Source organism: Cephus cinctus, unplaced genomic scaffold (assembly GCF_000341935.2).
Source record: "Cephus cinctus unplaced genomic scaffold, Ccin1 Ccin1_scaffold0215, whole genome shotgun sequence".
NCBI classification, from domain to species: domain Eukaryota; kingdom Metazoa; phylum Arthropoda; class Insecta; order Hymenoptera; family Cephidae; genus Cephus; species Cephus cinctus.
Window position 1 is genome coordinate 2,356,876 of NW_014332933.1, and position 19,301 is coordinate 2,376,176.

A 19,301-nucleotide genomic window follows, 5' to 3' on the forward strand; every position below is an offset into this window, starting at 1 on the left:
TATGATATATATTTGCAACCATCGATGAGGCACCGTTAGGAAAAGTAGTTTAATCTTATCAAAGTCTATCTGGTTGCCAGCGTGTTCTTGATATCAGTTGATTGTGAGACCAGCTTTTCATACGGAAGTTTGATTTTTCTCAAGCTCCTGGAGTGAGTCTGTTTTTACAATTAAAATTAACTTCCGACATTAAATTGAGTTCAATAATATTTAACCGGTCTTCAAACTGTAGTAATTCAATATAAGATTCCACGTACAATTTCTATTGTGATATAAATCAATGAAGAATCAATACCAGTCGGTACGTGATGTTTAAAATAAGTTTATTAGTCTCCTTCACCTATATACGTAGTTAGATTTTTAATTGTGAACTATATCAGCGTCTAATCCACTTGTTGTTCACGTTACAGATCTAACAGTTGTCAATTATGACATATGGTTTCTAATTTTTTTTTTTCTATGATACTTAAGTGCGTGGTCAGAGGTAACTATTGCTTAAATTACTACACAATATAGCGTTTTAACATATAGTGAGCAAGTGAAGTTTGTACGCATGCACTTAAGTGTGCCGCAGAAAATAAATATTTGAACGTTATCTGAAATCTGGGCGTATATAATCTTCAGAGCTGGCAAGACCATTATCGCAACACTTTCAATCGCTTAAAAAAATTTGAGAGGTGCAAGATTCCTGAGAAATGTGTCATGCGAATGTCAAATTTCATAAAGCATTAGAAGTATACTAGATGCTAATTTATTCAGTAGATTTTTGGTAAAGAATTCGCGTACTCAACGTAACTCGTGATTTAATTAATAAATTGTAATCAGGTCGTTTATGGTAATATTAATGCGACAAGGTGTCTCTGCAGACTTTGGATATTGACAAGTGAATATCAAGATGAGAAATACTAATTAGAAAATATTTAAGAAAATGGAAAAGTCGAATGAGTATACTGTGATGTACTTCGAAAATATTTATATCCTTTACACGTCGGTTCCTTCAGAGTAAGCAAGTCAGTTGCTATGCAATCTTCGCAACTAACGGATCTGCTTAAACTCAACCTTCCATCGAATTGAACAGTGCCTATTTATACTTCAGTGTTTCTTGATTTTTAAATAAATCTTACGACGTCAAGGAATCAGAATACTTGACTTTGTATATAAAAATTAATTTTAATTAACCATTAGTGAAGTTATTGATTAAGTTTTTCAAAAATCTGACAGCTGCCTGAATGTTTAACAACAATTTACGATATCAACTTCTACGTTATGGAAATAAAAAAATATCTAAAAGAATTGATCCCCATAGGTATGTTTCTGTTCACGACTTAAAATCATAGGACTTCTCTACTGTGAATTCCAATGAATATTGAAAATGTTAAAAATTCTGTCCGTACATGATTTAAAAACTTTTACACGAAGGATACCTCAGGCAAGGTTTAGCACTGCCATACATTTACATGACGGGCTGTATATTTGTATAATGAAATTAATTTGTTTCACGGGATTCCACGTGTATCGTCATACACCGAATTAGATACTGCGCTCTTAAAAGCTTTATCGATTCAGCTCCATTCATTTCCAAAGTAAATTTCAGTTGAGAATGAGCATTGTTCTTCTTCCAGGAAATACACCAACTCCAGATAACCTGAATAAATACAAAAAAAAATGTTTCATAGAATCCCCAAACTCAGAGTCTATAGATTTATTAGTTTGGGTTCATAAAACTCTGTAAGATTCTATAACTCGACTATCAATATAAAAAAATGAATTCCGCACAAGCTGAAAACATCCTGGCTACACTTTACTCAAGTTCTGCGGCCTTATGTATCATCTCCATAATATCCTTGGTGGTGCCATGGCAACATTGGGATAGGACGTTCAACAGTTGCATAAATCTTGACTGCGGATGTGTCCTTTACGGTATAAACACATTTGGAAGTTTTATGGGCGGAGATGGAAAGGTCTGCCACTTTGCTACTTATGCCTTGGTACCATCATTACTGATTGGTGTCTGCCTTGGTGCATACCATGGCTACAGATCTTGCTTCACAAGAAGTATGGATGAGCCAAGAACGATATCACGTAGTCCCAGTTATTACAACAGGTAAAGAATACACTAGCATCATACAGCTTCTATGACTGTTAATCCAATGATTAAATAATTCCAGAAACAATCTGGAAGGCGAAGTCGTGGTTATTCGTCCCAAGCAAAGATCACCTTGCAAACAATGGATGCCTGTAGCCTGTCTTGCAGCTTTGATTTGCTGTCTGTCTCTTGCACATGCTGTGGTCATCACTGATGGTTATTACAAGACCTGCGAACAGTACAGGAGATACTTGGTTAATAAATTACGTTCTGGAGTTCTGGAAACTCAGGTATAATTTGAATTTTTTAACTACATTTCTCTTGGTCAAATAAAAATTAAAGCAAATTCATGATTACCTCTCGTACATTCAGGCAATTCACAATCGTCTCTCCTGTGGTGCTATTCTCGACTTTATGGACTATATTCATCCAGATACCAACAACTGGAGACGTGGTGATGAAATAAATACTGGTCTGGCACTGCAATTCTCCATTACAACTTCCTGGTTCAATCTCTTCGTCTGGGTAGGCATATTCGTCATCAGCACCATAATGGCAAGGCGGAGGAACAAGAGTCTCGGTGAAAAATTATGTTGCTGCTGCTGTTGACAATCAGACACATAAAAGAGATTAAATTTCGAATATAATTATCTTAAGAGACATACGTACCTGCATCAAGCATAATAATATTCTCTATTTTTTTTCAATAGTCGAAACGTACTACTCTGGTGTTGATCGAATCGATAGGAACTGTTTTGTAAACATGACATGCTTCTTTTTTCAATGAATTATTTTAATATCCAGCCGAGTTTTATCTGCTTATATTATAATAGAGTTTATTTTAGCTGTCTGTGTTTTATACATAGGGACATTAATGGTATTTTTTTTATGTACATCGTGTTACCTATTCACTCGAGGGAAAGTATGTCGCAAAACTTATTACAATTAAGTAATGCTCTCGAAAAAAATAAATTTATGGAAAATTCAGACATTCCAAGTTGACGCGTCGCTTAAGTTCTTATTTCGTTATATATATAATACATATGTATGTATATATAATATATATATTATTTCATCTCTATATGTAGCAATAATAATAATACATAATTATTACTAATCCTTACTACTTGCAATGACTTTCGAATTAAATTAATAACTATGTAAACACGATAACAACAAAATACAATTGTAACAACTGGTCTTTTATACATAAATAGTGTATGGACATTATCGGAAAACAGAAATGTAAGATCTAGAGTGTTCCTGTGATAAATTGTGTAACGTTTCGATACGGCCATGCGAACGTGAATACAATTGGCTCGCAACTAAATGCAAAAAGAAGAAAAAGAAACTTTCCCGTTTGATACACGTCATGTGTAAAAATTTCATGAAACCAGGTGTTACCCTATAAACGCTGGTTGAAGATTTACAGTGAAGAAGTGGAGGACTGTCCAAATCGCAAACATAATTGTTCAATTTTCACGCAGGCGACGAACGAAGATCGCCTCGCGCGACATAAAAGGAAAGAAATACTTTGTCGTTCGCATTGAAAATTGTACGAAATACTGTGAAATTTGGTTACGGGCAGTGAGAGAATTATATTGGTGGTATATATCACGAGCAACGAACAAAACGGAAAGTGAGCACCGAAGAAAAATGCCAAAGTAAAAGCAATAAATATGACTATAATTATGAAGAAGCGAAAACGAAAATAATAAAAAGAAAAAGAAAAGAGAAACACAAGAAGAGAGAAGAGTGAATCTAAAAACGGAAGGAATGTTACGAAACTTGTATAAAGGTCGAAAGGGTAATTTGATTAGAAAATTATTTGCCTCTAAAAAAGGAAAAATCATAAAGAAAAAAAAATTATTTCGAAAATCACCTTTCGACTGTTTTACACTGTCCGTTGTAAACGTAAATTATTTTAATATTTTTCTAGCACCGAGCGGTACTCTATACCGTAATATAAAAAAAAAATGATTACGTAGCAGAAGAAAGGATTGAAAATTCAATAATCATAACCTCATTACACTCTTTCTAAATTTATAGTAATACATCAGCAAGTATTTTGAGTTTTACCCACAATTTGCAAAAGCCTTTCAATGTTCTGCCATACGGTTTAAATAATTAATCAAAGGAATTAACAAGAGTTCCCTTGAATCGCGTCTGTAGGAACTGAAACTGAAGAAGCTTTCTCATTTTTGATGATTCATTGTAAACTTGTACGTTTTATACGTGCACACTTGTATATAGGTACAATTGACTTGTTTTGTCTGACAGTAGCATTACTATAGTTTATCTCTACGACACAACACATAATACAAGCCCGGAGACAATTTTTTTTGTTTTTAATAAAGGAAGGCACCTAATCATATACGTACTAGTTTATCTACAGTTACTATATATAAATATATACATACATATTAGCTTTTATGTATATAATATTTATATAATATATATATTTATATTTTGTTTAACCGTACGCTTGTTTATAATATTGTCTCATCTTTCTGCCTTTTGCTTTTCCGAATGCCGAATTACATACAACCTCTTCCAATAACTTATCGCCAAGTTAACTTATTAAAGATGAAGATCACCAGCTGTGATTTACTCGATCCGTACGTAATATATAAAAGCCAAATATAATAAATTCATGTAATCGGATATAATTTTAACGCCTCGATGTCTCAGTATTATATAGTGTCGCTGGGTCAAAGGTCAGGGTGCTTTGTCTGAATCCTCTCGTATCGTCATATTAATCAATCGTATGGCGGAATTGTAATCGTACGTAAATAATGGATTTTTGTTGGGATAAGAAATTTAAAAAATTTTCTAAACATCAACAGTGACTGTTGGTTGTTCAGTCTTATGTGATAAGGCAATTTTTAGAGCAGAGAATTAATAATAGTTCCAAAAAATTTTTTCATTATTTGCCTAATATGGAATTTTTTATTTTTTTTTTTCCATTTTTCTTTAAAGTGCCAAAGATAGTCAGTAAATAAACCATACGATGACGTCTGACAGAAGAATAAAGTCAATGCTACATACTGCGCCTTTATGAATTCTAAGACTATACGTACTTCATCTTTGTTCTGTACTTCTTTCCGATACACAACCAAATGCTGCTGCCGAGAAAAAAAAAATATGATACACTAACATTTCGGAGATGCTTATCTCGTAGGTCGCAACGATATATACAGTATATATACCTAAAAACGCACACGCGAATTCCACGTTCGCGAAATTCTAATATTCGCGAGTTACTTGTACGGTGTCATTGTAAATTGGTATATTTCGCTATTCGGTAATAGTCTTGTAGTGGATTCATATACTTTTTTTTTTATAACGCTAGTAGAAATCTAGGAATCTCAAAGTGTACAAATGTAGTGAAAACGCGTAGCAGCAAAAATAGATGCGTGTGCTCTGTTTGTTCTCCTTAAGTTTCCTCTGGTATTATTCCTTTTCGTTTTATTTTCTGTTTCTTTTTTTTTTCTGTTTTTTTCCCTTTTTTTTGGTATCAAGCTGCCAAGTTCAACAACCCGTTGTTTCTTTGAGGAAAAAAAGAAATAAAGAAAATACCGAGATCTCATAAAATTTTTCTCGTTGCTACGTTTCTGCGCTAGTTTATATTGGTTGATGCTATTGTTGCTTCTTTTTTTGTTACTTCTAGTTACGCAACAGTACAAACGTCCTAGCCTAATGCGAGACACGGCTCTAAGATAGTTATTGTGTATAATTGAATACTCTTCTTTTTTGTTAATATCTCACGCTCGTAAAAGAGTATTGTTTAATGCACCATTGTCATTTTTTTTTTTTTTTTCGTACGAATGTTGAATCTTATCTCATTTCTATATTTTTTTTGCTATCACTTATGCAACAATAACTTCGCGGACGCTCCAAGAAACGCTGACAATTCGCGATTCCGAGTGTTCAGATTTTCTACATTACAAAGCGTATTTCACGTGAAGAAAAGTTAGTTTGCTCTTGGACTACTGTTTTCGAAATGCGCAATAGATGCACCTGACGCGAATGAGGTCTCGAAACGATCACGAAGTGCACTTGGTTTCTAATTTGGAATAGCAAGAAGAATTATGAGGAAAATGGAAAATATAACAGTTATTCTCAGTCAGTTGAAATTAAAAGCTTTCTGGATACGCGTAGGAGCTGCAAGATATAGCCAATACATTTTAAACCAAGTACTCTTCCCAATACGACCCCTCTTTCACATAAAACAAGACTCGAATAATTCACAGTGAGTCCTATACTAAAAAGCCTCGTACTAGCTGTTTCCGTTATTCTGTCGTTCTCAGGTGAACGGATTGCTCCTCCTCTTCAAGGATCCAAAACGCTTCTCAGTTTCTCGTATCACTTCAAAAGGTGCCACTCTTGGACCGGGTTGTCTTTCCTCATTTTCATCACTGGGGAAGTCTTCGAAGCTCATATTACTGAACCCAGCTACGGCTGCAGCACTCTTTTTCCCTTTCGGTGTCTTTTTGGATGTTGAACTCTTCGACTTGTGGGATATCTTCACAGGCAAAACGTTTATAGCGTCTCCACGATTTTCATTTATAAGGTGGTACTTGGACTTGTCGGATTTCAACTTGTCCTTTTTGTGTTTAGGTGAATCGTCCGTGACTAGAGGCTCTGGTGACATTGGTGATATAATATCCGGTGAGATTTCTGGTCCTGATACATTGTTCATAGAGTGAACAATAATCCTTGCTGTATGACGTACAGGCTGAACCGTGTAGGTTGGTTGTATAATCGATGGGGCCTGGCCAGAGTACGAAGACTGTGCACTGGTTGAGAGTATGGTGCTCAGGGCGTGATCTACAAAAGTTGGTGACTGAGAGAGTGGTAATGATGTTGGTCGTTGTTGGCTTGTCATCGTCAGGGAGGCAAACTCTTCAAAGGGTATCGAACCGAAAAGATCCTTTGGCGATTCTGCGTTGAGGTTACTGGAGTTGACAGTGACTACACCGAACTTTGAATTCGAAGCCACAGTTGGTTGCGTTGCGTGGAAATCACTTGGGGGATGATAGGGTTGTGGTGTAATGTTTGTATAATCTGCATACAAAGGTGGTTGAGTCGTGGGCGTTGGTACAGATTGGGGAGTTTGTTCATTAGTAGTAGGATAGCTTGTCATACTATTGAAAGGATTTGTGAAGCCAGTGGAACTGAAGGGTGAAGAGCCAAAGAGGTCCTTGTCATTCTTCTCTGAATCATCCGGGGTCGGTTGTGCAGCAGTATCATTTGAAGCTCGACGAAGCGGAGGAACAGAGAAGTCCACATTTTCATAATTACTTGTAGAACTGTCTGTTATAGTTTGGAGTGGTCTTGATGGTGCTAAGTACCGGAATTTGGTTTGATTATCTAGGTCGACCAGAGATCCGGATACTATGGGCGAGCTGGATATCGGAGTGACTAAGTTAGAATTATGAGGTGAGTTTGTGATGCTCGACTGACCCACTGGTTTTGGTCCGTTGTCACGACTACTGCTGCTCTTTCTGGAACTGGTCGGCCTAGGGAACGGTGCCAAGGCAAATACGTCTTCCTCGACTTTCCATAAACCATTGTTAAGCGTCTTAGTATTTTCTATTTCATCAGAGGAGCTGCCGTTATTAAATAGTAATGGTTTCGAGCCGTACTGATGTCCAACGAATGGATCTCCATGCGACTGTTCCGGTTTAGATTCTGGATCCAGTTCGTCGTCCAGCAGAAGAGGTTTCTCGCCGTACTGATGTCCAACTACTGGATCAGCATCTATAGTGGGTAACGGCTGATTCCTGTGATGTTTCCTAGGTTTCCTGATTCGATGATCCTCCTCGTGAGTAGCAACGGATTCACACTCAGCATGATACGCCGAGCTTCCACAGGTTCTAACGCTCTCGGAGATGGTCTCATCTATTTTCTCTCTTTCGTCCTCATCATTATCCAGATTGCAATCTTCGTCATTCATGGCCTTCAAATCACTGGCTGATCCTATGGAGTCATCTGACTCGTATTCGACAGGTGCATTTCCTGGATCCTGAGCAGCCTCCTTCTTCCTCCTATTCAAGACACCCTTGACTCTTCTTCTCTTCTTCTTGATTCTCTCTTCAGTTCTCTGCGGAATCTCCTTGTCGCTGTCACTGGACACTTCGTCAGCATTGAATGCTAGCTTTTCATACTTGGAACGATCCTCCACAGGTGCCCTGACAAAAGGCGGTGACACAGGACTAGATTCAGCTAATAAAGATGCCTCGTCGTCTACAGCAGCAGGCTCTCCCTCAGGACTCCACTTGGTAACTGGTAACTTAGCTCTCCCTTCGACAGATTTACCTGGAAAACAAAAGTTCACAATAGGTTTTTAAATCGTGATAAACTCCCTTAATGGTAAAAGATATTCTGAAGCAAAAGAGACGATTCCAATTATCAGAATCATCTGATTAAACTAAAACGATTGTACTTACCTAAGATCTTGAATCAATCTATGAAAAACGTACGTTAAACAAATGCACAAATTATTCTACACTGTCATACACACATATATATATGAATATATATGTAATTAAATGCTGCACGCATATCGTCTTCCAGACCTTTCTCATATACCAAATCTAATTCTAGTTTCCAAGTTTCATATGACAAGTATCTATAAAGAACTAAAGAATAAAACAATGACTAATTATACAATAAGAGCAATGTCAAAGTCACGCTAAATCTTTCATGCAATTGAAAATATAGTGAATGCATGTATCAAGGTCATTCAGGTATTGACTTTTGATGCACTTTGACTAATTGACTCTCCAGCAAAGTCATCCAAGTACCGGAACAAGATGAAAAAGCTAATCAATTTTCAGAGCAAGTATTAATGCTGAACAAAGGAATACGACAAGACAGTGAATAAAATACAAACTAATTCTAAAAGATATAAGGAGTCTGATTAGGCCTGCTGCAGACAATGAGTTGTCAGTGTAGTGTGCGAAATGGCTTGATTGCTTTCCGAATAATATGAAACATCTCATAAAGGTCGCTCAATCACATAATTAATTAAAGACAAAATAATCTATATACAATTAATGTTAGTAGCACCACCACCTCGTCTGGAACAGTCCTAATCAGATTCTGGGGTTCGGGAGTATTTGAAAATAAAAATGTAGAGAAAAGAAGTAAAACGCAGTAATACTTTCGACTTCATCCAACGACAGAAAATTATGCGTGAGTATCGATAAATAATAAATAGTTTAACAGTAAAGTGTTGTCTCGACAAAAAAATATATACATAAAGAGTCTTGTAACGCTGAACTCTCATGGTCGGTCGATGTCAAAGAATTGCTACGTTTTTTCAGAAAGTGACTATTGGAAAGAAGAGTACGCAAAGTGCTAATGTACATGTTTATTGCTCCAACATGGTTTATTGTAATACAGCGAGAATAGCAATGTCCAAGATTATCAACCCCCTACGGTGCGTGAAGGATTTGACAAGGGAAGAAAAATATTTAAAAAGAGGGATCCGATGGGGAACAAATTCGGATGGTAACGCACGGCACGGTATTGCCGCATTTTGACAATTCAATTGGTCGCACAATGAAGAAAAATCTATTCCAACGTTACAATAAAGAGCAAATTCCGTCTTCCCCTTTTTTAAATTGTAATTATGAATACTCGACACACGTTAGACACCATAGGCGGGATGCAATGCAGGACAGAGACAATGAAATTGCACAAATTGTTAAATCCAATATGCTGTGAATTCTCATAGGAGCAGATTAAATTCAATTTTAGGCCTCCCAAACTCATTAGGGTGTTCCAGACAGTGGACAGACATAGATATATATAATAAGTATATATATTATATGTAATAAGTATGTTTCGGTAGCTTCCATGACTAATTACGAAGAAGCGGATTCGTAAGCTCGTACCGAGTTTTCTCGTATCTGCGGATTATTCCTTTTTCTTTCCCTCTTTGTACTTACTCACTGGGACGTTACCGAAGACATTCCGGAAAGATAACGCGAGTACAAGTTGTTTACAATCCTCTGGAATACTCCGAGGTATCGATAGAACAATAAATTAATATTGATTAATTGAACTGTCTCGTTTTCTTGTCCCAAAGGTCTTCGAATGACTCTTCGTAGTAATTAAATACATAAATCCATAAGTTCCAGTCAGTAATACTCGTGGTTAAAAGACATTTCCACATGAAAAAGACAAATATACATACAGAAAGCAGATACAAAATTTACATACTCTCCCAGATTTACCAAGTATGGTTCAAGAGGCTGAATCGTACAGTCTGTAGTTTCAAAAGTGGAAAAAAGCTCGTTTCACTTCTATTTCACTTCATGAATCACGAGGTGTACAATCTCCCCGTTTATAAAAGACACACCAATAATTTCAACATCGAAAAGCCAAACAAACGAATCTAACGACTCACGAATAATGAAAACTTCAAGAGAATCGTGAAAGTGACATACACAAAAATTCGAATTATTCTTTTTTCGCCAGTTACAGCTAATCGTTAGTAACTGGGACAGACATCCATTGAAATTATTTTCAGTTAATTACTGTGCAGATATCAAAGAAAAGAATTCAACTATTAATAACGAAACCAAACATTGTATGAAATAGGGATCTTAATCGTGCCGCCGTACACGTGAAATTTAGTTAAGCAAACGCATAATCAATAGTATCAATAAGTACAGGCATTGCCTAGCGATCACTATAGCCTTTTTGCCAGCAACATCGTAAGACGCGCAAATAGAAACGCGACAATCGCCTCGTTATATTAACACCATAGCGTTACGTTTTCCGTATCTTATTTTCTTCTTCGTCTATTCTTTTAACGCAATATAACTCCTTCGTATGTCTATATTTATATATGTATATCTATATTAATACGCATTGTGTACATATATATATATATATATAGAGAGAGAGACGATGTGAAAAGAAAGGGTCCACTTTGTTCGATCAGCATTACGAACTTCGGCAATGTTACGCGCGCGTCGTCAAAAATAAACGAACAATGTATATGCACGTTACAAAACTAGAGACTTTAATTCGCAACCGCATGCCGCTCGCAGGAGTTTACCTAAGATCTCATTCTTTCTTTTCTTTTCATCTCGAAAATAAAGTTATATATCACGGCCCTTCCTTCCCGTCGCCACGTTTACTATCTACTATACAATTGCCATTGTGATTCGAAGCACAAGGCTATATATATATATATATATATATATATTTATAATATGTATAGAGCAAAAATATCTTGCCCAAGCAATCTGTGACGTATTATAAGTAATAATACATTTTATATATTTATATATGTAACGTTCCTCACAGTTTCTTTTTCAGCCCCTTTTACCTCCTCACCACACCGCATGGTCCACCGTCACTTGCAATTGCAATTGTCAGCCCAGAAATTAAATCTCTTGTAGGAATTACTTAGTTGACGCAATTATCGGGTTCGCATTTGCAAGTACTGGCGACGGGGTGGTACGCATGGTTTTTAATATTGTATAGATTATAAATTTATATCACTTATTATGCGTTGACAATAGTTTGTTTTGTTTGCAAGCACAACGTTATATATGTATAGAGTAATTACAACAGTAATGATAACGTATTAGCTAGATATTGTATTGTAACACGAATCTCAGATTCGATGTATCGTTTCTTATATATTCTCATTATACTTTTCGTTTTTCTTCTTTTTTCTTTTTTTTTTTGTTTGTCATTTTATCGTCGTACCACTGAGCTTCAATGCACGGTGAACGCATTAAACTTATGAATTAGCTAAAATTAATTGATCGTATTCTTCTCTCTGTGTAATTGAGCGTAATTAATAACTGAGCAAAACAGAATCACAATACATTTTCCACAATTATCTTCCACAGTGGAATTATTGCTGGATATCCTATTAATGGTCTTTTGTTTGTCATTGACACTAAAGTTGATATCTTATATCATATTCTCTTGTCGACGTTAGTTGCTCGTATTTTGCACAGCCATGACGTGGCTCGCTAATGCAATGACCATATCAGATATGACTGCAGTTCAGTTAGGTACTATGTGAAAATTAAATGGATGCAAATTGTGGAAGATGTAAACAAGTGACTTAAGCGTTGAGACATTATAGATTTGATCATTATTAAAAGAGTGTCAGAGTAATCATTGGGAAAGATCAAGTCACTTTGCACAGACTTGACAAATAAATTTTTCCAATAATCTAACCTAACATAAACTAGAGCGGAATAAACGCGATTATGATATTATTCTTAATTTTCATATTTATTCACAACGCGTTTCCCCTTATCGAAAAATCAAATTCGAATGTCTTGTTTCCTCACGTAAGTACGATATCCAATGGAGTAACTAACTTAAAGAAAATGATTTCTCTTCTTTTTGTTTTAAGCTAACAAAGTATAGAATCCTTTAACGACGTAATCAAGGATTTCAATTCGATGGAATATGGACTAGAGCACTTATGAACATTTCAGTAAAGATAGAACAACAGACTGTCGATGTAACATGTGTTATACTGAAACAATTAAAATTAAAAGAAAAAGCACGCGTATAGAATAAGAAATTATTTAAACGCCTTTAATACTAATTTGGTACCTTTGGTGGGTCAATGGAAATTAATTAATTCTCCAATTGGCATTCTAACAGCCGTATTCTCGAAGTCTTTTTGAATTCGATAAAACTTTAAACAATTTCTATTTCAAGTCTTTAGACTGTGCTGAAGCTCGCTAGTGAAATACAGCGAGGATATTCAGCGGAATGGCCAACTAGCTTAGTATTATGCATAATTTAAAGCGTAAATAATACTCATCGAAAGCCCCAAGTATTTAAGTAATTTTTTAAAAAATTTGGATTGACATTTGATTGTTACTCATAACGAAGAAAAATATCGGATTCAAAGTTACGTCGAATTAATCGTCGACAGTATAATTCGTTAATAGTATTACACCTGAAGTGCCTATTCCAGGGAACGCTTAGCACAGATAAGGACTCGAAAGTTTTAAGCTTTCTCTGGTTAGGTGAAACCTAATTGTATTATGAAAGATAAGTAGACAGAAGGTTGCCTGTTAATATGAGTATATGTAGTACTTGTTGACAATGAATGGGATTAGTAGATTTTAAAGAAGTGAAAACGGATGAAGGTAAAGTATATATATGGTGTATATATATACTATATATATAGGAAAGTAAGAATCTCATGCATTACCTCCAGCAATAGCAGCAGCCTTTGATCCTAGTTTATTCTTCTTGCCTGCTGAAACGAAATTTTCGTTACGTGGAGTTCCAGAGAGAAGAGACATTAATGACACTTAATTTGAAAACGAAAACTTGAAAAAATTCAATTTTCCAGAAATTAACTTACTAGGTAAGCTGAAGGGTGCAGATTCAAAGGGATCTTCGGGTAAGTCGGAATAAGTCATCACAAGACTTTCTCGACTTTTAACTCCACTTATGCTGCTGTTACTTCCTCTTCTGATCTTGTCAAATTCTGCGCCAAAAATATGATCCTCCGTAAGCTGACTAAACGGTTGCGTGTCCTCGAATGGATTCCAAGCTGCTACATCCGCGCTCAATGATCTTCCCTCGACACTTGCTACGCTTGAGAGTTCGCCCTAATACACGAAAAAAGTTGGAATATTTGTAGTACGCAAACGCGGCATAAAGTCCATCAATAATCGATTTTTCGGTGGCCTAATTTTATCCATTTTATTAACATGGGAGTCGTGTCAACGACGTAATTCGATATCCATAATTCTTTTTCTCGATTCTATCATTAATTTATAACTAATTATATCTAGGTGCAGTGCAGAACTTGAACTTAAATGCTTTATAATTAGAAACAGAAGTTGGTAAAACTGATAATTAGAATAAACGCAGGAAAAGTTTAGTAATTATGACAAAAATACAAACACAAAAAAAATATGTTAAGATTGAAGGTCTACGTTCAAGGGTTGCCAATAGTCATTGAAATGAAAGAAGGAACGTCCTGGGAATATTGAGAGAAATAATTATAATTCAAATAAAAGTAAGGACGTGCATTTTAGTACTTACAACACGTACATGCGAGGCACTAGCTCCTATAGAAGGCCTAATATCGGCCGGGACTTCGGGAGGTGTTGTACCTCCCGAGCGAGGTTTAACCGAGGCCTCGTAAGGTGCTAGGAACTGAGAGGTCTCGTTTGCAAATACTCTGTGAACATCGAAATGGCCGCTGTAATACAAATAAGAATCTCTTGACGAATAGGAGCGGCGATAGTGGTTGCGATAAACTGTCAATTTTTAGTCACAATCAACGAGATGATGGGCATCGATGCGAAGACCTTTTGCGTGGGATAAAAATCGAGCAGTGTCATAACCATCGCAAAGCCAGATACTTACTTGTTGAAAGCACTAGTATCGCTGACGTTTCTTCTATGTCGTGAGGATGACAACGTGGGACTCTCTGGTGGCGAAGCGCTTGAGCTGATACTTTGGCTAAGGCTCTCCATCTTGTTAACCGGTTTCGGTAGAACCGGAGTCATACTCGGTGTCAACTTACATGTCCCCGTTGGTGTATTTAGCTTAGGTGCTAGCTGGGTGGGAGTCGTCAACTTTGGTGGCGGTGCTATATTGGTTGGTGTAGTTAATTTTTGAAGAATCTTCGCAGAACCTGGTTTAGGAGCCACCGGAGGAGGAATTTTCGCTGGAGGTGGCATAGACCGTGCATCATCTTTGAAGGGATCAGGATACCCTGTAAAAGGAAGCAAAGCATCGAAATTATCCGTATTCTAGGATCGTGTTCGTCGACGTGAAACTGCAAATGTTTTCTTACCGGAAGCTGGGAACAGGGCGTCCAAGTTATCCTCATTGACAGTCGAAGTTGAAGTTCTCGGTTCGTGTCGTGAATCGAAGTAGTAAGGATTCTTATCCTGTACGGTTACAGGAGATTGATGAGTCAAAGGAGAATGACTTATCATAGGACTCTGGGATTGCCCAAACGGCGATTGCTGAGTTTGGCCTTGTCCAAATGGAGCAGCTTGATTTGGGGAGGAAATGTGAGGTGTAACTTGGGCAAAGGATGATTGAGTCGAGAGCTGTAACGACGGCTGCTGCGGGTTTACAGGAATTGTCTGGATGTTCTGTATATTCTGAACTAAATAAGACTGTGGTGTGTTTACGGGAGTAATTTGTTGGTTAACTTGAACATAGGAAACCGAATTTCCTATAGAGTTTTGGGACTGCAGTTGATTGCCCTGGCCAGATATTTGACCTACGATCTGACCGCCTATGCTTATTGGCCCTGTGCCAACGGCCTGGCCTTTTGGCCTCTGTCTGGGGGCTACAGAGGTACCTTCTACTGCTGTTATTGGAGTAGGTTTTGCTACTTTTACCGACGATGATCGCTTCATACTATCCGACTCGATGCAAGGACATGGAAGGGAATCAAGAGTGGGGGTCGGAACTTTCTGTAAAAATATGCACATACATTACATTCTCTAAACAATTTAAGCTCATAAGAATTTAATGTTATGCAATAAAATTATCCAAGACTCACATGAAGATTCTGCACAGGACAATCCTTCCCTTGTATCTGGAAAGCTATCACCGAAACTTGATAGATGTCAGGTCGAACATCCGGGTCTGGCTCGAGCATGTATCTAATCAAGCAATGCAAAGATTTGCTGTATCTGAAACATCAAATTCTCTTTCAAACTCACGTTCAAATTACAATCTAGTATTTAATTGTCAACGACACGAACCTCGAATTATCAGGTATAACAAAATTTCCTGATTGGATGGCGAGAGTACTCTCGCCAAATGGAAGGGTGAAGAAGCAGAGCTTATATAGCAAACAGCCCAGTGCCTGAATTAGAATGAATCATTCTTTAAACTTCCATTTCTTTTTGTTTTTCAATCAAACTTAATTCTGTCTTACCCATATATCGGCCTTGGTTGTGATTGGTTTACCGCAATACATGTCAACCATCTCTGGTGCTCTATAGCTTAGTGTAGTATATTTTTTAATTTCTTCTTCGACTATTGATGCACCCTGAACGCTTGGATTAAGGACTTTACCAGTTGCTGATCCAAAATCGCATAAGACATAGTGACCTGAATCAGCTAACAGTATATTCTCGACCTAAACAGAATATAATTTGTGGTCAATACTCTTTAGGATTATTACGTGAAAAAGAAGTAACGACATTTATTTAAACTGACCTACCTTCAGGTCCCTGTGTATTATTGGAGTTTGACAATGATGTAGTCGTGACACAGCCTCGCAAACATCACAAAAAATGTGAAGAACTTCCGACTCACTGAAGCCAGTTTGAAGCCTGTAAAGTAATCATAATACCCCATCTTACGTACGAACCGGATAATAGTCTACTGTGTGATTCAACCCGGAAGTAACAGTAAACAGTGAGCAATTCTAAAAATGCCAACCTGTTGTTCATCATTTGAAGAACTTGAGACTTGCAATATGGCATCAGGAGTAAAAGTTCATGAACTCCATTGCCTGTGTGGCTGATGCTGCTATCCACATATCCTATGATGTTCTTATGACCACTCAAGTTACTCTATAAGCAAAAACATTGCGTGGACTATTCCAATATACGTCATAACGAATACAGCGTGTCCTGAGTATTCTGTTTGCATGTATTTTATCGTTGTCATGGTTGAACGCGAACGTAATGGATATTGCTACACAGTAAACTCTTGTGAAGAGTGCCAATAAAAATTGGAGCATCACTCTTTTTTTTCTTTTTTCTACGACATTACATAAAAGTCTATAGATAATGTTAATTGAAGATATATTCATTCGCATAAATAAGATGCGAAGTGATAACTAAGATATACATTTTTCGCTCAACCAAATAGAAGATGTGATTTTGCAGATGTCCTCAGCGTTACCAAAGTAACGCAAAAAATAAGGAGTGCGATACAAAATATGGTTTTATTAATCATCCTTTAAAGACAGAATGAAGCAAAAACGAGAGATAGAGCGAGAGAGAGAAAGAAAACTTATATCGTAATTCGATTGTATGAAATTCTCTGTAACAGGAAAGTTCAGACTGCAATAAAAGGATATGTGTAATTTTTCTATTAAATTATAATGTAGTCATTCGTTTAAATATTTATGATTGTGTATAGGCTGGTTTCCTTCGTCTGAAGGTTTAGGATGAAGATAGCTGATTAAGAGGCGGATGGTATGGCTAAATGGAGATATAAATACGATCTACTGAGGATAATATTAGATTTTAATTGCTTGTGAAACCTTTTTTTATAAATGCACGAAATACGATGCAACTTTAGTGCATCATAATTGCTAATCTGTTCGTAGATTGGCCATTAATTCAATTGATATTGATTGCTAATTTTTAAGGTGCACAAACAATTTGTGAACTCTATAAACAAGAAATCTTTTATGGAGGCAAATAATAGTCATGATTTCATAGAGGAAAACTTTATATGAGAAAGTTTGGCCTCAATTTATACCCTTGATATGCCAAGTAAACCACTGAGTAGTTGGATATATTCTATAGTGTATTTTGTGCAAAGGAAATATATTTGAGATAAAGTTTGTTATCAAATTTCTTCCAAATTTATTATATACTTCCTAACCTTCTGATAACTGAATACATATTTCTATCAACCGTTTACAAAGAAGTTATTGTTTAACTGTACTTACAGCAATTTGTATCTCTCTCTTACAAACATTAAGATCATGTTCGTTGTTGACATACATGCGTTTAAGTGCATATCGACCACTCGATGACTTGACAAGGAACACCACAGCAAATCCTCCTATAAATTAAAATAAAATATACCAATTGTTAGATATATTCATATTAAATTTATCTACCCATAAGAGACAAATGAATATAGATAAATATAGGAAAATTATATCCATTCCTTTAATCTCAATGTAAAGTCTGATTGACTGTTGCAAAAATATGGCAGAGAGTAGTTGTGAATAAACACAGTTTGAGATAAATTGAAGAGATATATAAATGATAATCCTTTATCATAATACTTATGGATTGATAAATTTTGATCTATTATGCAGCTTTAACAATCACAATATGATTCACTTCGATTAAAATCAATTATCTATTGCTCCATATTAGCTTATTGGCTGAGTTAACTGTTTTAACCTTGCATCACTTATTTGACTCTCATTTAAATATTTAGTAATACATCTATGCTTGTGTTATTTCACAATACAGAGAATTTATACAAATGTATGTTTTCTACAAAAACTGTTTACAGAAAAACAATATTTCTCAACTATCAATAAATCTTTAAATGTATATAAAAATAGTAATTCAATTTATGACACAGTAAAAAAAAGTTATATAAACGAGCAGATATGCAAATTGTGTTTACGATAAATAATATAAAGTTTATAATCCACAAATTATGATAAAGATGAAAAGTATAACTTTCATTGACCCCATTCGTTTAAAAATTTGAAAAACTTCTTCAATCTAGGATCTATCACATGGAAATTGGTTTATTCAAAATGATCAAGAAGGACGAATCGGATACAAAATACAAGAATTTAAAAATCAGGATTTACATTAGAATTCAGGGTGGTATCAACGGTCCAGGATAAGATTAGCAGAGAGTAAAAGATAAAAGAATATTGGGCGTAGAAAGTGCAGGCTAAAAATAATGTTCAAGAAAGGATATACCTTCAGCAAGAACTTCCTCGACGGTAACTGTATGCCGACCCACGACGAAGACCTTGCCCACATAGCTATTCGGTTCCTTGGAAGTGTTGTCGATCTTCGAGAAGAGCTTCTTCATGTTGGCACGTCGTCGGCCCTCCCTATCCCCAACTGGCTTGACATAAGGCTTTCTCGCCCGGTTTCCACCGCGTGGTACGCGATCCCCAAAAACAAAAGGACTTTACCTAGTAGCCCTGTACTGTCTGCACTGTACGCCGGCCGTTCTTGTGTTAATTGCGCGTAAACTTAACCAAGAAAAATCAATTTTATCATGATAACAGTTAACGTATTTCAGCCAGCCGACATTTTAAGGCTGCGCTTACTGCGCACGCCCTCTTCCGCAGAAACATCGCCGGAAACATATGTGTTTCACTTCCGGTCGAACGTCAAAAATCTTCAGAACAATTTAAGATAGTCTCTAATAAGATGTAATTTCTCTTGATATTAAAAATCTCCGTGTTTAATATTTATCCAGTAGCGTCGTAGCTATTGTA

At 36.3% G+C, this 19,301-nt stretch overlaps 2 protein-coding genes across 9 annotated transcripts; one reads left to right on the forward strand and one right to left on the reverse strand.

Moving 5' to 3' along the window:
• Positions 1 to 101: 101 nt before the first annotated feature.
• On the forward strand, positions 102 to 3,359 carry LOC107265348. Of its 5 annotated transcripts, XM_015734734.2 has the most exons (5): positions 102 to 301; positions 411 to 484; positions 1,623 to 2,104; positions 2,169 to 2,376; positions 2,459 to 3,359. In XM_015734734.2, the coding sequence occupies exons 3-5, from the start codon at positions 1,764 to 1,766 to the stop codon at positions 2,693 to 2,695; spliced, it is 786 nt and encodes a 261-aa protein (XP_015590220.1). In that variant the 5' UTR covers positions 102 to 301; positions 411 to 484; positions 1,623 to 1,763; the 3' UTR covers positions 2,696 to 3,359. The 5 variants fall into 5 exon arrangements, with proteins under 5 accessions (XP_015590220.1, XP_015590217.1, XP_024938432.1 ...); XM_015734731.2 differs by having other exon boundaries at positions 102 to 1,306; XM_025082664.1 differs by having other exon boundaries at positions 411 to 2,104.
• Positions 3,360 to 4,112: 753 nt separating this feature from the next.
• On the reverse strand, positions 4,113 to 19,130 carry LOC107265347 (BMP-2-inducible protein kinase). 4 transcript variants are annotated; one of them, XM_015734728.2, is made up of 13 exons: positions 18,772 to 19,130; positions 17,766 to 17,881; positions 16,520 to 16,653; positions 16,299 to 16,410; positions 16,011 to 16,214; positions 15,835 to 15,938; positions 15,630 to 15,762; positions 14,907 to 15,540; positions 14,474 to 14,825; positions 14,156 to 14,306; positions 13,458 to 13,707; positions 13,302 to 13,349; positions 4,113 to 8,407 (listed from the first exon to the last, which is right to left on the reverse strand). In XM_015734728.2, the coding sequence occupies exons 1-13, from the start codon at positions 18,884 to 18,886 to the stop codon at positions 6,393 to 6,395; spliced, it is 4,368 nt and encodes a 1,455-aa protein (XP_015590214.1). In that variant the 5' UTR covers positions 18,887 to 19,130; the 3' UTR covers positions 4,113 to 6,392. The 4 variants fall into 4 exon arrangements, with proteins under 4 accessions (XP_015590214.1, XP_015590213.1, XP_015590212.1 ...); XM_015734727.2 differs by having other exon boundaries at positions 13,302 to 13,346; positions 14,147 to 14,306; XM_015734726.2 differs by having other exon boundaries at positions 14,147 to 14,306; positions 18,772 to 19,129.
• Between the last annotated feature and the right edge of the window lie 171 nt (positions 19,131 to 19,301).

Bases quoted from the DNA above. Each gene is read 5' to 3' on its own strand.
- LOC107265348 (XM_025082662.1), top strand. From the start codon at position 1,764: ATGAATTCCGCACAAGCTGAAAACATCCTGGCTACACTTTACTCAAGT. The intron at 2,105-2,168 runs GTAAAGAATACA...AAATAATTCCAG, and splicing joins AGTCCCAGTTATTACAACAG to AAACAATCTGGAAGGCGAAG. The intron at 2,377-2,458 runs GTATAATTTGAA...TCGTACATTCAG, and splicing joins CTGGAGTTCTGGAAACTCAG to GCAATTCACAATCGTCTCTC.
- LOC107265347 (XM_015734726.2), bottom strand. From the start codon at position 18,886: ATGAAGAAGCTCTTCTCGAAGATCGACAACACTTCCAAGGAACCGAAT. The intron at 13,708-14,146 runs GTAAGTACTAAA...TTCGTGTATTAG, and splicing joins GTGCCTCGCATGTACGTGTT to GGCGAACTCTCAAGCGTAGC. The intron at 13,350-13,457 runs GTAAGTTAATTT...ATTTCGTTTCAG, and splicing joins TGCACCCTTCAGCTTACCTA to CAGGCAAGAAGAATAAACTA.